At 40.0% G+C, this 16,585-nt stretch overlaps 2 protein-coding genes and 1 long non-coding RNA gene across 5 annotated transcripts in view; 2 read left to right on the forward strand and 1 right to left on the reverse strand.

The window, feature by feature from the left end:
• Positions 1 to 9,108, forward strand: part of LOC117296424 (histone deacetylase 8-like) — a 37,615-nt gene extending 28,507 nt beyond the window's left edge. For both annotated transcript variants that reach the window (XM_033779333.1, XM_033779334.1), the window contains exons 9-10: positions 2,883 to 2,988; positions 7,711 to 9,108. In XM_033779333.1, coding sequence (XP_033635224.1) covers positions 2,883 to 2,988; positions 7,711 to 7,739 — 135 coding nt within the window. In that variant the 3' untranslated portion in view covers positions 7,740 to 9,108. The remainder of the gene's footprint in view (positions 1 to 2,882; positions 2,989 to 7,710) is intronic.
• A 224-nt stretch (positions 9,109 to 9,332) lies between these two features.
• On the forward strand, positions 9,333 to 13,052 carry LOC117296269. 2 transcript variants are annotated; one of them, XR_004519736.1, is made up of 3 exons: positions 9,333 to 10,117; positions 11,955 to 12,128; positions 12,189 to 13,052. It is a non-coding gene; the product is annotated as an uncharacterized LOC117296269 (long non-coding RNA). The 2 variants fall into 2 exon arrangements; XR_004519735.1 differs by having other exon boundaries at positions 9,333 to 10,087; positions 11,859 to 12,128.
• A 310-nt stretch (positions 13,053 to 13,362) lies between these two features.
• LOC117297006 (PAX3- and PAX7-binding protein 1-like) overlaps positions 13,363 to 16,585 on the reverse strand; it is a 47,658-nt gene continuing 44,435 nt past the window's right edge. Inside the window, exons 16-17 of the mRNA XM_033780123.1 lie at positions 16,378 to 16,532; positions 13,363 to 14,372 (exon numbers count right to left, since the gene is read on the reverse strand). Of these exons, the coding sequence (XP_033636014.1) occupies positions 14,270 to 14,372; positions 16,378 to 16,532 (258 nt within the window). The 3' untranslated portion in view covers positions 13,363 to 14,269. The remainder of the gene's footprint in view (positions 14,373 to 16,377; positions 16,533 to 16,585) is intronic.

Raw genomic sequence — 16,585 nt, forward strand, 5'->3', positions numbered from 1 at the left:
GGCTTTTGCAACTTTTGAAATTCAAGTGCCCGTAAATCCACCAAACAACATCGTAGCGCAACACAAGATGTGTCAAAATGTGCAGAAATTAACGGTGACTCGAAATAAATAATTATTTTTTGGCATACTGTTTCAGGTTCCGATATATCTGACCATTTGTAAGTGTTAAGATACTTTATTGGCGCAGTTTAGTTCAAAACAACAGGGTGGAGATACGATTTGCACCATGCTAGGGCTGTGTCCTCTATGCCAAGGTGATTCTGGAGCCGAGAGAGAAGGATGTTATGATCAACAGTGTCAAAAGCAGCACTCAAGTCTAGCAGGACTAGTGCTGTAAGGTTACCATTGTCCATAGAAGAGAGAATATCGTTGCTCACACGGACTAGTGCAGCCTCGGTCCCATGGAAAGGCTTGTATGCTGACTGGAACCTGTCGGACAGGTTGAAAGTATGAATGTGATCAGAAATACGTGATGACACTACTCGTTCGATGACTTTTCCAAGATATTTTAAGTTTGCAACCGGTCTGTAGTTTTTGAATATCTCCTTGTCCAGGTTTGGTTTCTTGATGAGCGGCCTGATGTAGGAAACTTTGAGGCTATCGGGGAAACAACCGGAACTGAGAGATTCGTTTACAAGCTTAGTGATGTAGGGTACAAATATATCAATGTTTTGCTTTATCATGGATGTTGATACTGGATCCAGCTCACAGGATTTTGAAGGAGATTTCATAATAACCCTTTGAATCTCAGCAACAGTGGCAGGCTCAAACACAGATAGTCTACACTCTGGTTGAAGATGTGGCAATTACTGCGGCACGTTGTAAGGGACTGATGAAAATGATGAGCGGATGTCTGAAATCTTGGTGACAAAGAATTTCTGGAACTCATTTGCTAAGTCCTGGTTATTGTAGGTGGATGGAAGGACAGGGGTTTTGGGTTTGAGCAACAACTTACCAATTATCTTGAAGAGCTTCTTTTGATCTCCTGAGGATTCTTGTACTTGAGATGAATAATGGATGATCTTTGCCTGGTTGATCAAATTCCTAACTACTTTACATTGGTTGCGATATTCTTGTCGTTGTATTGCCAATTTGCCATTTTTCCGCCACTTCCGCTCCAGTTGACGACAGATCTTTCTCGCTGTACGAATATCATCATTGAACCAGGAGACTTCAGTTCGGACCTTGACTGATCTCGTTTTCCAAGGTGCGTATTTATCCAAGATGTCACTGACTGTACTCTCATATTGGCTGACATAGGAATCCAAGCAGTCATGTACCCACTATAGGTCTCGTGACGCACGGAGCGCAATCGGTCCATTGAGCTCAAATTTTCACAGGTTTGTTATTTTATGCATATGTTGAGATACACCAAGTGAGAATACTGTTCTTTGACAATTACCAATAGTGTCCAGTGTCTTTTACTCAAAACGAACCCCTTTTAATAAAGTTGAATGTTGTGACATTGATTTCAATCACATTTTCCGTTTGATAAATCCAGTATTCTACTACAAAAGAGGTTTTCTTTGAGCGTGTGGTTAGACTACGCAAATTACTGAGGTTTGTGAGACTGCAAAGTTCTCCGACTCTAGCTGACAGCTACCCCCTCTAATCAAATTATTTGAGGTGAAAATAAAGGAATTCAAAGCTTCTTCAGGAGATTTTTATTGAAAATAATGGCAGCAAAATCATTACAATGAAGGCAATGTAAAAACCACACTCTCCGGCGCGTATACAATAACACATGATATTGTTTGAACATTCTCATAGAATTTCCTAGTTGGTGGAACTTTGTTCAGCCACCAGTAAGGTCTCATGTTACAAACTCCAGAATATGCTTCAGTGATTTCGAGAAAGAAAAGTCTCGACTGTACAATCAAATGCAACAATAATCATGTCTTTTAAACTCACATTGATTTGTTGATGTGTAATACCAATCTCAGCTCATGTGACGTTGGTAGCGCAATCGGTCTATTGGACGGAGTGGCAACGTACTTGAAATGAGAAGTTGGACGTTGTAGACGTAGTGCAGTCGGGCGTCATTCTGATGTACAGTACATGTACAAGAGCACACAGACTGGATCCATTTGTAGCTTGTTCATCCAGTTTACAGACATACCCAACTCATTATTACAACTTAATGATGGCGCCCATTCAAAGTCTTCAATGGCCTTTTTATAACATTTTCAATGTAAAGTTATAGACACATAGCGATCATCTGAACATGCACTACAGTGGAGCATGCACTATTGTTTAATTTTACTATGTTATTGTATCAATAGACTCATTCAACATGTTCAAGACTTGGGTAGATAAAATCCAAATGACCAATGTCGTTAAGGGGAGCTCACCACTAAATTTTGTCTATTTGCCACACCACACCTGCAACTGTAGGAGTTTGTTACAGTATCGACAGATACATGTACAGATACAGATACAGATAGATAGATACATGTAGATAGATAGATTAAATGGTTTATTACAACTGTCCTCGCAGCACAAAGGCTGAATTACAACAATTTTACATAAATTTAAAAATTGAAAATTAATAGGAGGCAAATTGGTAATAAAAAATAAAAAAATATGTGGAATAGTTTAGCCACTCCCCTAAGTTTACACATTGAAAATTGCACATTGAAATATAATTAATTCTACTAAAAAATGGTGTGACAAAACAACAAAACAGCAGACAGAAGGCACATTTCATTATCTAACATTGTCTTATTTTCACATCTTAATTAACTTTGTATGAAAGCCTAAATCATACTATCCTTGATGGATTTAGACAGCAATAAGTTTGGACATGAGTAATAGATGTGAAAGTGAAGATGAAGTTAAGACTAGTATTTGTATTTAACTTGAATGTATTCTTGTACTGACAGCATTTCCTTGAATATGGACCAGACTACCAACTTGACATCTCCCCAACTCATCGACCAAATCTCAACACTGAAGAGTATGTGGAAAACATCATTACTACCATAACAGGTTAGGCTCATTATCATGTCTATATAGTCAAGTCACCTGCATTGGCCAATCTATTGTCCCGTTCTAAAGAATTTATTATTGGTTCTATTAAGATTGCCTTGTGGGGTCTACTCATCAGGGCCCATTTTCATAAAGCATGTAAGCACACAAATTTGCTTAGCATGAAGTTTCTTTCTTGATAAAAAAAAAACAAGATTACCAACCAAATTTTAGATGTTGCATTTTGCTTGTTACAGTGTCTTAGCCAGGAATTTGGAAAGTGGGAGTGCAAACTGAAAAAGTGGGAGTGCAACCTAAAATCACTACCCACAAAAATAGAAACATTGTGTGCGTAGCACACAACATGAGCGCTCAGCGCGAAGTCTGTCTTGGCCAGTGTCCAGTGCCCTCTTAAGGGCCCTGCCGTCGATTTCACCAAACTCATCCTAACTTAGGATTAGTCTTAGGACTTAGGACGAGTTAAGTTCCCTGTCTCAAGAGGTAGGACGCATTTAACCTATCCTAACTCGAGATAGGATTAATCCTAGCGTTTCGTCAAATCTGCCGCTGGAAGCTCTGGCTACTGTAGGTGGAAGCTCTGGTGGTTTCTGAACCATTACTTGTGCCTATTTCTCTGGTTCAAGTAAACTATTTTGATTTACTTTATTGTTTTTTATTTAAGTAGAAAATCAGAGGCTTTATTGTAAAGTTGAAAGACCTCCACTATTTTTGCAATAATGATCAAACATCGTTACAAAGAAGATGCAAATAACACATGAATCATTTTAAACAGATTACAACCAAGTCTACTTGATTTGTGCTTTTCAATAAAGGCTTGCATACATGTAGTTCAATTTACAATAAGTAAATCCTTCGTTTTTGTGTCACTTAAGTCACATGCCAGTTTGACCATGGAGCTATTTCTACCTCCATGGTTTGACAAGGTTTGTATTTGAACTTTTTGAAAAAATCACAATATTATACTCTATAAATTGTTTTCTGGTGCATTCTAAGGCCATTTCAGAGCAGTTACTTAAACTATGAAGCTTGGACCCATTTAGTATAAAATAATGCAGTATCAGTTTGCTGTCCACAAGATATTTTCGGGGTATGTTATACTCTTGATACAGATTTTTGTTTAAAGACTAAAATGAAGAGGTCATTTTTAAATATTCTTTATTGAAGAAATTAAGAGTAATCATTTACCAATGATAATTTTCTATTCGTTCTTGTCCATTCGGTTTCAGACCATAGGCCTAAGGTCAAGAAGCTGATAATCATTTGTCTGTTTGTATTTATTTTAAACAAATCAACTAGTTAGTGTAAAATAATGATTCACACAAGTATTTGCAACCAATCAAAATGTCAAGAGTGATTTATATGTACCGTAATTGTTTGCTTAATTTTAATTGTTTGCTTAATTTAATATTTTCCTAAGTATTTGTTTAGATTTCATAACGTTTACATTTTTGAAACTACAATGTAGGTCAAAGGCAAGTTGTAAACGGCCTTTGGAGAATAAAGAACAAACAGTTATAAGACAGTGCCATTAAATAATCCACTGGGCAAAACAGACGTACGTGCATTGACAAAATAAAATTCAGGGAGGTTTTAGTAAGGAGAAAACAGCAAAATCGACTTGAGATTTTAAAAGAAACATCATGAACCACTTGTTGAACACGAACGACGATCGTCACAACTATTGTTGCTTAGCTATGCTGTTTTACGGATAATAGCTGCTCAAACTTTCGAGAGGAAAACCATAGTTTTGTCAACTGCATTATATTTAAAAAAAAACAAGAGATGCACACAATGAAATCCCAAAAAGTCTTGATGTTTCAAACAAACTCTATGTCCAACGAACAAACGACCTGCCCTTGAGTTTTTAGCAGGAAAAAAGATCGTCATGTTTGCCGCCGTCGAGTTGGAAAAGCTACGGAACTAATCTACAAAGCAACTGCAGAATGTATGCAGTATAAGGTGCATTGCACTTTGTTGCACCGCACCGCCTGTCAATCATTTGCCGATACTGATGTCATAGTAGAAAAATCCAGAGCGCGATGGTTTATGTATAAGATCGTGGAGATGAGATTAGTACCTAAAATAATCTGAACGAAAACGCGTGTGAATTCGCCGCTATCATACCACGCGTGTATGGAGTTCATGTTGACCGTTGATGACGGTCGATGACGACGACTGACAGTTAAAACGAGGTCTGTACATGTATATGCCTCGCTCATGCGTTGTGTACTGCACGTGCATTGTCTAACAAGTGGTTTGTGCATTGTGTTTTTGTTTTTGTGTGGTCGCAATATGGTCAGCGACAACTTCAAGTGATTTGTTTAAGGTTGTAGCGTTGAAATTTTGGTTCAAAAAGAAGAAGGAAATCTGGTAAAACCAAATTTAATTTTACTCACTACTGTTTTAAAACTTTTTAACAACAAAGAATAATAATAATGTTTGTAAGTAATTTGTCACTGAAATTATTAGACAGCACGGCTTCAACCAAGCCGTGCATCAAAATTTTGCCCGTGATTGCAGCCCAATTGGCTGTGCTAACATGGCTTGCACTGGCATTCAGCTGTTGTATGCTTATCCTGAAAATCACATGAAAATTTGGTTGGAAATCCTTTTTTTATTAAGGAAGTAATTTCTTGCTAAGCAAATGTGTGTGCCTACAGGCTTTATGAAATTGGGCCCTGTTGTTTATTGGGAGTTTAAACCGATTAGCTTATTGTTATCGTCCAGATTTTGTATTTTACTTGTTTTCTTATTTTTGTTACCGGCCCTATTCCCATTGGGGTTGTACACCGATTTTGTTATCACATATAATCTTATACTTGACAATGTCCCATTACAAGCTACGGCAAATTTGACATTTTATTCAAAACACTACCTCACCTTTATACAGGTTACTTATATGTTTTTTCTGGCATTGTCTTTAAAATTCTTGGACAAAGATGTGGAACGTGTGGGTTTTATTGTTCACAAAATGTCCCACGTTTGTTTTAATGAATCAGATTGGTACTATGCACTTTCAGAGAACAGTCAGTTTGTCTTAACAGAAGTTGATTATAGACAAGGCTCTTTAGAAAAACACAAGAAGTGTATGCACTGCATGCATGTGGAAAACTTTGAGCTGAACTTGAGCACATAAGATTTGACCTGTATGTGTGCGTGGAACGCTGTTGTCAACACCTGCCTTTTATTCCCTTTTTTGGTGGACAGAGAGTGTTGTAGGCGTGGTTTGGACTAATTGGTCATAAATGTTCTGGAGCTCGTAAGCCCCGTCGTCTTTGTTGAGAGTGTTCTCCCCCCTGCGTCTGATCCAGATGGCCTGAGCCTCCCTTAGCCATCTAGTGGTTTTGTAAGGTTCTGTGTCAATTACCAAGGCATTGTCCCATTTGATAGTGTGGCTGGTGGCTGCAACATTGTCAGTAATGGCCGACTTGTGTTGCTTGGTAATGGAGGAAGAGCGAGTAGACCATAGAGATATATATAAGAACTAAAGGGCGCACTGGTGATGCTTCTTGCACAAACGTGACGAGACCGCAAGGAGACACGCGCGCCATTCTGCACGCGCGTCAAGTATGAAGAATACGTTGGAGTTTGTGTTTATTGAACGCTGACCGATGCTGTTTTGTCAACGTACAAAATGGCCGCACAAACACACGCTAAGCAATGCCTGTTTGTTCAACTTATAATCTGAGCGCGTATATAGGCCAGTGCGCCCTCTAGTTCTTATATACAACTCTATGGAGTACAGACCGGGTGTAGGGTCAACTTTCAAACTTTCAACTTCTTTGCCTGTTTGACCGATGTAGGTTTTGGGGCAAGCAGGGCAAGGAATTTCCTAAATGGCCTTGTTGTAGAGGTTGTAACTTGTCCTTGGGGCTGGGGTGAACATTTGACTAGAGTGCGGTGTGGTCTAAAAGCAGATGGGAAACCATGTTTTTTTAAACACCCTAGAAACCCAGTCCGAGAGTCCATGTATGTATGGTATGACAACCATCCCCTTGGTGCGATTGGTGTCGTCTTTGGTTGTTTTGTCATTGTTTTTGGCTCTTTTTCCTGGATTTGGGCTTCGACTCTATTTACTGTCTATGGGGGATATCCACATAAGTAGAGAGAATCGCGGATGTGTTGCTCTTTGATTTTGTCATTTTCCTCTGTAACCAGCGAATCACATTTATCCAAGACTGTTCTGATGACCCTGAGCTTTTGTTCCTTAGTTTTTTTGTAAATTGCATTTGTTCATTTGTTGTATTATTGGCAAGGCACTATTAAAAGCCCATTGTATTGTATTGTAAAGGAAAGGGGCTATTTTGGCCTTTATACACGTACCGGTACCAACATTTAAATCATAAAGAGCCCTGTTGGCTTGGGTTTAAATAATTTGATAATTATTATCACTGCTGGAAAGAGAATCATTTGCAGTTAAAAATGCTGGGCGAGGTGGATTAAAATACCCAACCACCTTTCATGAACAGCAAAAAGTTTGGCAAAAGAGCTCGGTTTGCTCCAAGGTTTCATGTGTTGAAGGCTACAGTTAAGGCGTCGCTGAGCAATTGCACGCACATTTTTCCATATGTTGTATTCCTTTTTAATAGTTTTCCAGCGACAGTTTAGCATTTTTGTCAATTTGTTAAACATAGTTTTCCAAACTGGGATGATGCACCTGTACAAATTGTTAAAAAGACTACATATTTACTGTATTAACCAATTATGTTGAATATCTTTCAGCCAATCTGGAGAACATTGCTGACAGATAAGAGGCCATCTAATGGGAGTAACCATCGCTTTGCAATCATCAGCTACAAGTGCAAGTCCTAACATAGAAGATTGCAAAACATGTACATACATAATATTGGAAGCCAACATCCCCTTCTGTTTGAAGCCCATAAAGTACACATCTTCTAAATAACTAAAGGTGTCCTGCCTGTGGTTTGAAAAGGAACTTAGAGTTGAATCAGAGGAATTTATTTTACATCGTCTGAACAAGGCATTCTTAGTATGAAACTGAAACCATTTTTGGGATTTTGACCAAAACAATTTAACCCGAGGTTACAAACTTGTAATTTGATTCCTTCCATTTGCATAAGGATTCTGTTTGATCACAAACTGAACTTGGCCTTGAAGGTCCCACATTATTTTGACATGTGACATTTCAATGAGCAGCATTTTATTCCTACAGTACGAGTCCTCAATAATGTGACATTGGGGGCCATTCATAATAGTCAATGTAACAAAATTAGCCCACAACCTCGTTCCCAGGGACGCCGGTCCATTTTGGCTCATGGATACGAGGATGCATACTACTGCTACTACGTGCATATCTGAAAACTGTCTCATAAAAATGCAAGACACGTACAGAGCTCAAGGAAAGGACAACGAAAAACGAATAGGTTTTACAGAGTTTCTTACTTTTATTACGCCTTTTAACATAAAAGGCATTCATGAATGGGAATAAAAGAGTGCAGGGTCGTGGGCGTGCGGTAAAGACCCTGGCCTTTGGCTCGGGCCTGTATCACCACAACCCTTCCAGTTTTAAACAGCAGTCGCTACCCTATTATTGCCTTACTTAAAAATCGAAATTTGTTGTGGGTTGTGGGTCAAAACATTTTTGTTTTAATAACTGAAATTTTTTTAACATTGACTATTAACGAATTGCCCCTAATGGCTCCTTTGGTTGCAGAGACAACGTTTAGGAATATGACTTTTCAGCAATTCAAACATGAACTCAGAAAAATGTCTGCTTTACTGACTTGTTTTATCATCATTGAAAGCTCAAATTCCTCAGAAATTGTTTTGGGTAATATGTTGCCTGGTTGCAACGAGACCTTTAATTGAAACACTGCACACTAATGAATGTGTCCAGCTTTGCTCATGTTGAGGTTGATCTGTGGAGCTTGCCCCCTGACTTTGAGATAAAGCAAAACTTGTTTAGTCTTAAATGAAAATGCTTGTTCATATGTGACTACACCCATTTCAGACACTAGGCGCTCCAAAAGAACACCAAAACCAAGTGTAACTTGGGCGACTATAATTGGTCAATCCAAACTTATTGTATTAAAGCCATTGGACCCTAAACAGTGTTGTCCAAGGCCCACACTTTGTGTACCACAACTTCTATATCAAATAACAAGCCTGTGAAAATTTAGGCTCAATCGGTCATCGGAGTCGGGAGAAAACAACGGAAAAACCCACCCTTGTTTCCGCGCGTTTCGCCGTGTCATGACATGTGTTTAAAATAAATCCGTAATTCTCGTTAACGAGAATTTATATTGTTTTACTGTTTTCTCAAAAAGTAAAGCATTTCATGGAATAATATTTCAAGAGAAGTCTTTCACCATTGCCTTCTGTAAACCCTGTAAGTTATTTGTAAATCGGTGAACTTTAATTTTTTTTTCTGAACCGAAAGGGTCCAATGGCTTTAAACTGGAGATAAAAATACAATCATCATCCATCATTTCTTGTATTACTTTTCTCAACAAGAGACGTCTGAATTTCTACTTCCCGCTTGTGGGCCACCATGGTGCCCTGGTGAATTGTACGATTCTAACATACATTCTTGTAATTACCATACATTAAACTGACATAATAGGTTCAGCTTATGACATGATCGACATCTTAACCACTTTTTTTAGACAAGTGTCAAATTTAGTTTCACGCAACTCTGGATAGCCCTTCTGAAGCGAGTATAAACCAGTCTGTGCGATGAAAATAATACCATTGTTATCCAGTAGTACAAATCTGATGTTCAGTTGTTTTTTTAAAATTATTTATATGGTACATGTAATTGTTACAAACGCACAATGTAAAAACATGTTTGGGATAACACAAAATTATCATTGTTGATTAGTTATCGTTTTATTTAAGTACACTGTTGAAATACATATGTACATTATTTTTAAGTTGTAAAGCACTATTAAAACTGATTAATTTTATCTTCAAGTTTGGCCATTTTTTTGTCTCAATGGTTGTTTCTTGGTTTTATTGTTAAAAAGTCATGTGAAGGGAGTCTTTTGGGTCAATGTTGGGAGAAGCATCAAGGATGGCAGATTTATTTGCCTGACTTACAGAGCGAATATGTCCCTGCAGGAAGAACCATCCCTAATAGGTAACAGTACACAGTAACCATCCCTAATAGGTAACAGTACACAGTAACCATCCCTAATAGGTAACAGTACACAGTAACCATCCCTAATAGGTAACAGTACACAGTAACCATCCCTAATAGGTAACAGTACACAGTAACCATCCCTAATAGGCAACAGTACACAGTAACCATCCCTAATAGGTAAACAGTACACAGTAACCATCCCTAATAGGTAACAGTACACAGTAACCATCCCTAATAGGTAACAGTACACAGTAACCATCCCTAATAGGTAACAGTACACAGTAACCATCCCTAATAGGTAACAGTACACAGTAACCATCCCTAATAGGTAACAGTACACAGTAACCATCCCTAATAGGTAACAGTACACAGTAACCATCCCTAATAGGTAACAGTACACAGTAACCATCCCTAATAGGTAACAGTACACAGTAACCATCCCTAATAGGTAACAGTACACAGTAACCATCCCTAATAGGTAACAGTACACAGTAACCATCCCTAATAGGTAACAGTACACAGTAACCATCCCTAATAGGTAACAGTACACAGTAACCATCCCTAATAGGTAACAGTACACAGTAACCATCCCTAATAGGTAACAGTACACAGTAACCATCCCTAATAGGTAACAGTACACAGTAACCATCCCTAATAGGTAACAGTACACAGTAACCATCCCTAATAGGTAACAGTACACAGTAACCATCCCTAATAGGTAACAGTACACAGTAACCATCCCTAATAGGTAACAGTACACAGTAACCATCCCTAATAGGTAACAGTACACAGTAACCATCCCTAATAGGTAACAGTACACAGTAACCATCCCTAATAGGTAACAGTACACAGTAACCATCCCTAATAGGTAACAGTACACAGTAACCATCCCTAATAGGTAACAGTACACAGTAACCATCCCTAATAGGTAACAGTACACAGTAACCATCCCTAATAGGTAACAGTACACAGTAACCATCCCTAATAGGTAACAGTACACAGTAACCATCCCTAATAGGTAACAGTACACAGTAACCATCCCTAATAGGTAACAGTACACAGTAACCATCCCTAATAGGTAACAGTACACAGTAACCATCCCTAATAGGCAACAGTACACAGTAACCATCCCTAATAGGTAACAGTACACAGTAACCATCCCTAATAGGTAACAGTACACAGTAACCATCCCTAATAGGTAACAGTACACAGTAACCATCCCCAATAGGTAACAGTACACAGTAACCATCCCCAATAGGTAACAGTACACAGTAACCATCCCCGATAGGTAACAGTACACAGTAACCATCCCCGATAGGTAACAGTACACAGTAACCATCCCTAATAGGTAACAGTACACAGTAACCATCCCTAATAGGTAACAGTACACAGTAACCATCCCTAATAGGTAACAGTACACAGTAACCATCCCCAATAGGTAACAGTACACAGTAACCATCCCCAATAGGTAACAGTACACAGTAACCATCCCCAATAGGTAACAGTACACAGTAACCATCCCCAATAGGTAACAGTACACAGTAACCATCCCTAATAGGTAACAGTACACAGTAACCATCCCTAATAGGTAACAGTACACAGTAACCATCCCCAATAGGTAACAGTACACAGTAACCATCCCTAATAGGTAACAGTACACAGTAACCATCCCTAATAGGTAACAGTACACAGTAACCATCCCTAATAGGTAACAGTACACAGTAACCATCCCTAATAGGTAACAGTACACAGTAACCATCCCTAATAGGTAACAGTACACAGTAACCATCCCTAATAGGTAACAGTACACAGTAACAGTACTCGGATTCAAATATGTCCCTGCAGGAAGAACCATCCCTAATAGGTAACAGTACACAGTAACCATCCCTAATAGGTAACAGTACACAGTAACAGTACTCGGATTCAAATATGTCCCTGCAGGAAGAACCATCCCTAATAGGTAACAGTACACAGTAACCATCCCTAATAGGTAACAGTACACAGTAACAGTACTCGGATTCAGAACCATCCCTAATAGGTAACAGTACACAGTAACCATCCCTAATAGGTAACAGTACACAGTAACCATCCCTAATAGGTAACAGTACACAGTAACAGTACTCGGATTCAAATTGGGGGGCATAAAAACCAATACCCTTTTACATAACCACATTAATTTGAAGTGGAATGTTTCTCAAAATGCTTTATAGTATCGACCAACGATTACCAACCTTTACTGTACCTTTCATTTAATGTTCAAATACATTCACAGCATACAATTCACAGTAGCTTTTAGCATTTTGGTCATTGATAACCCGTTTTGGGGCTGGCACTTGAGGGAATTGTGCAGCTAAGTTGACACTTGGGTAATCTATAATGAACCTGGCATCTCCTTTACATTTTTAAAAGGGATAAAATGGTATAAGAGTCACTTTCTTGATATTCTTCAACGATGTTTGCTATAAATACAACTACAAAGTGAAGAATGTCTGAAGAATGACTGCAGTTTCGCTCAGCCCCAGCGCCTTGACTTAAAACCTAAAGGCGCTAGGATGGGCAAACATATCAAGCATGCTCATTGGTTAATGCTCAGTCCCATAATGCATCACACTCGAATCACTCACACTGCACGCATGACGTCTTCCTGTGCAAGCTGATTAGCCCATCCCAGTGGTCTTGAATAGACCTGCAGGATGCTGGGGCCAAGCGAAGTCTGCAGTGTTATGCCCATAGCCAAACATACATGCCCAGATGTTTGGAATGCAAAATGCCAACAGATGGTTAATTAATAAGGGAATCAATATGTGGTGAAGAGGTTTTCAACTAGTGGTTTAATCCCAACGAGGCCTGGTTCTGAATAATTTTACCGAGACGAAATCGAGGTAAATAATCAAGATCCAGGCCTCGGCGGGTTTAAACCACTAGTTGAAAACCGATTCAACACACTTTGATTCCCATTCATAAAAACCTTTTTCGGTCAAAAAACATCAAAACTTTTTGTAAAAAAGTAAAATAAATGCAAACATTTTAATTGTTCAATGATTTCTTTCAACAAAACACCCCTCCAGCTATGAAATGGTAAGGCCCTGCGCCGCCCTCGGGTAAACAACTCCTTATAAGGGAATGCTATGCGCATCGCGTGATGTGGCACAGCTGTATCGGCCGTTACTCTCGACCAATAGGAATGAAGAAACTGTCTTATAACCACAGGTGCATACAAGCTCGCGTGTCACGCCCATATTTAAACACTTTTTACTGGTCATAAACAAAGGTTTAACCACACCCACGTGATGCACTCTCCACCAATAGGAAAAGTGAAACTGTCTGAGGTATTTATGAATGCAGAATAAATCAACCTGACAAAAACAATCACTCCCAATTGACCAATACCTTGTGTTGACCCTAAGTTAAGCCACTTAAGAAAGAACCATCAAGAGTTAAGTATAAAAAATACACCACAAGGTAACAAAGAATAAAGAAATAAACCAAATCATTGTGCATATTGATTTTGTCTGCTTATTTTGCGAAATTGCTTGTTGGAAAACGGAAACGAAAGTGACAATCTGGTAGCAATCTGTAGTTGCACCTTCTATGCTATATTGAATGCCGATGTGGCATGGCTAAAACAAACCACTTGTGCATTCAATTGAATAGATTGATATATAAATTTGCACACAAATTTGCGCCATTTTGATGGGAAGCTCAAACAAACAAAGAACCATTCTCCATCGGGGTGATGTCGTGTTCTGCTTGATAGTTTGTGCATGGAGAAAGGAAACTCTATGGTTTGTGCATGCATGAACGTTGTGCGATCACCAGGCACCTTGGTAATCATGCTGGATGTCGTTTCACACGACTGATCTCGGCGATTCTAAACAAGGATGCGATTTTTTGAGGTCTTTATCCCGGTTGCTTTTAACGCGGGTCGGTGGCAACATTATCACACAGATTCATTTCACACAACGCAAATTTGCAATTTCATTACACCGATGGTACATCGTAGCAAGCGACCAATCATTTTGAGATCTTGTGTGAAACAGGCTTTAGAATTTGAAAATTTGAAGAAAACAAAAACCCTAAAATACTTTAATCAAGTAGTTTACAGATACACTGTGTAACTATGAACTCTTATTTGAACTGGACAAATAATGAGACCACTCCTTCCAAATTGAAAGGAATTTATTCTGCCAATTCTTTCAGGCTGAATCCTTCTGAGATATTCAAGGCGTGGTCCATGGCATGTATGGTAACCAATATCTTTAGCACCACCTTTACTCCAGTTCTGTAGAATCAACAAAAACAACAAACTAATTAGTCAAGATTTCCATATAAGGATACTGGTCATTAACCCTTGACACAGTGGCCCCTTGATTGAGTCAACCCCTAATTTGTCAATAAAACGAAACATTAAAAAACACAAGGGAAAATGACTGGGCACTTTGGAGTTCAGCCCTAATTTTTGTTTAATTGTAACTTAAGTTCTAATTTGTTCGCTACGTTTTCTTGTGATTGAATTTTCTTTGTGGTGCTGTTTTTATTTATGTAGCATTTTGAAATTGATTCAAACACTTAAAGCAAAACTGCAAGCAAAAACAAAGTTTTAATTATTGCCCACATTTGTAAGTCTTCAGGATCAATTTTTAAGCATACATTAAAAGAGAAACATTGCCTTCAGATTGGGCATTTCAGATTATAAATGCATTCATCATGCTCAATGGTTTGAAAGATGTTTACTAAGTAGAACATAATGATCAACACAAATATGTGTCAGGGGCTACTGTGTTTGGAGCTACTGTGATGGGCTACTCTGTTGGGGCTAGTGTTGGGGGTTACTGTGTTAGGGACTACTGTGTATGGGGCTACTGTGTCGAGGGCTTATGTGTCAGGGGCTACTTCGTCAGGGAATACTGTGTCAGGAGCCACTGTGTCAGGGGCTACTTCGTCAGGGGCTACTGTGTCAGGGGCTACTGTGTCAGGTGCTACTGTGTCAGGGGCTACTGTGTCAGGAGCTACTGTGTCAGGGGCTACTTCATCAGGGGCTACTGTGTCAGGGGCTACTTCCTCGGGGGCTACTGTGTCGGGGGCTACTGTGTCAGGTGCTATTGTGTCAGGGGCTACTGTGTCAGGAGCTACTTCGTCAGGGGCTACTGTGTCAGGGGCTACTGTGTCAGGGGCTACTTCGTCAGGGGCTACTGTGTCAGGGGCTACTTTGTCAGGGGCTACTGTGTCACGGGTTACTGTGTCAGGTGCTACTGTGTCAGGGGCTACTGTGTCTGGAGATACTGTGTCAGGAGCTACTTCGTCAGGGGCTACTCTGTCAGGTGCTACTGTCAGGAGCCACTGTGTTTGGGGCTACTGTGTCAGGGGCTACTGTGTCAGGAGCTACTGTGTTTGGGGCTACTGTGTCGGGGCTACTGTGTCTGGAGCTACTGTGTCAGGTGCTACTGTGTCAGGGGCTACTGTGTCTGGAGATACTGTGTCAGGTGCTACTGTCAGGAGCCACTGTGTTTTGGGCTATTGAGTCAGGGGCTACTATGTCAGGAGCTACTGTGTTTGGGGCTACTGTGTCAGGGGCTCCTGTGTCTGGAGCTACTCTGTCAGGGGCTACTGTGTCTGGAGCTACTGTGTCAGGGGCTACTGTGTCAGGTGCTACTGTGTCAGGGGCTACTGTGTCAGGTGCTACTGTGTCATGGGCTACTGTGTCAGGAGCTACTGTGTCAGGGGCTACTGTGTCATTAGGTGCTACTGTGTCATCAGGGGCTACTGTGTTTGGGAGACTGTGTCAGGGGCCACTGTGTCAGGGGCTACTGTGTCAGGAGCTACTGTGTTTGGGGCTGCTCTGTCAGTGGCTACTGTGTCAGGGGCTACTGTGTCAGGGGCTACTGTGTCAGGGGCTACTGTGTCAGGCGCTTCTGTGTCAGGGGCTACTGTCAGGAGCCACTGTGTTTGGGGCTACTGTGTCAGGGGCTACTCTGTTGGGGGCTACTTTGTAAGGGGCCACTTTTTCAGTGGCTACGGTGTTTCGGGCGTCAGGAGCTACTATGTTTGGAGCTACTTTGTCAGGGGCTACTTTGTCAGGGGCTAGTGTGTCAGGGGCTACTGTGTCATTAGGGGCTACTGTGTCATTAGGTGCTACTGTGTCATCAGGGGCTACTGTGTTTGGGAGACTGTGTCAGGGGCCACTGTGTTTGGGAGACTTTTGGGGGCTACTGTTTTTGTCTCTTTTTATCATTTATGAGTGGAAGCGAGGTATTAGTTGGAAAAGTAAGTCAGCTGCAATCCTGTACCTTGTTGTTCTTTTCTCCATGTCATTTCCCAAAGCACTTCTCTTCTTCATTGTATCTGCAGCATGCTTCAAGTAACGGCAGAATGGTTCAAGTTGTCTTATTGTCTGATCACCTTGCAATTCCTTAAACCATTGTGGTGGAAATTTAGCAGCAATCTAAAACACACAAAACATAAGAATATAAGAGTCAGTACTCACAGATATAGTGC

Source organism: Asterias rubens, chromosome 11, assembly GCF_902459465.1.
Source record: "Asterias rubens chromosome 11, eAstRub1.3, whole genome shotgun sequence".
Taxonomy (NCBI): Eukaryota; Metazoa; Echinodermata; class Asteroidea; order Forcipulatida; family Asteriidae; genus Asterias; species Asterias rubens.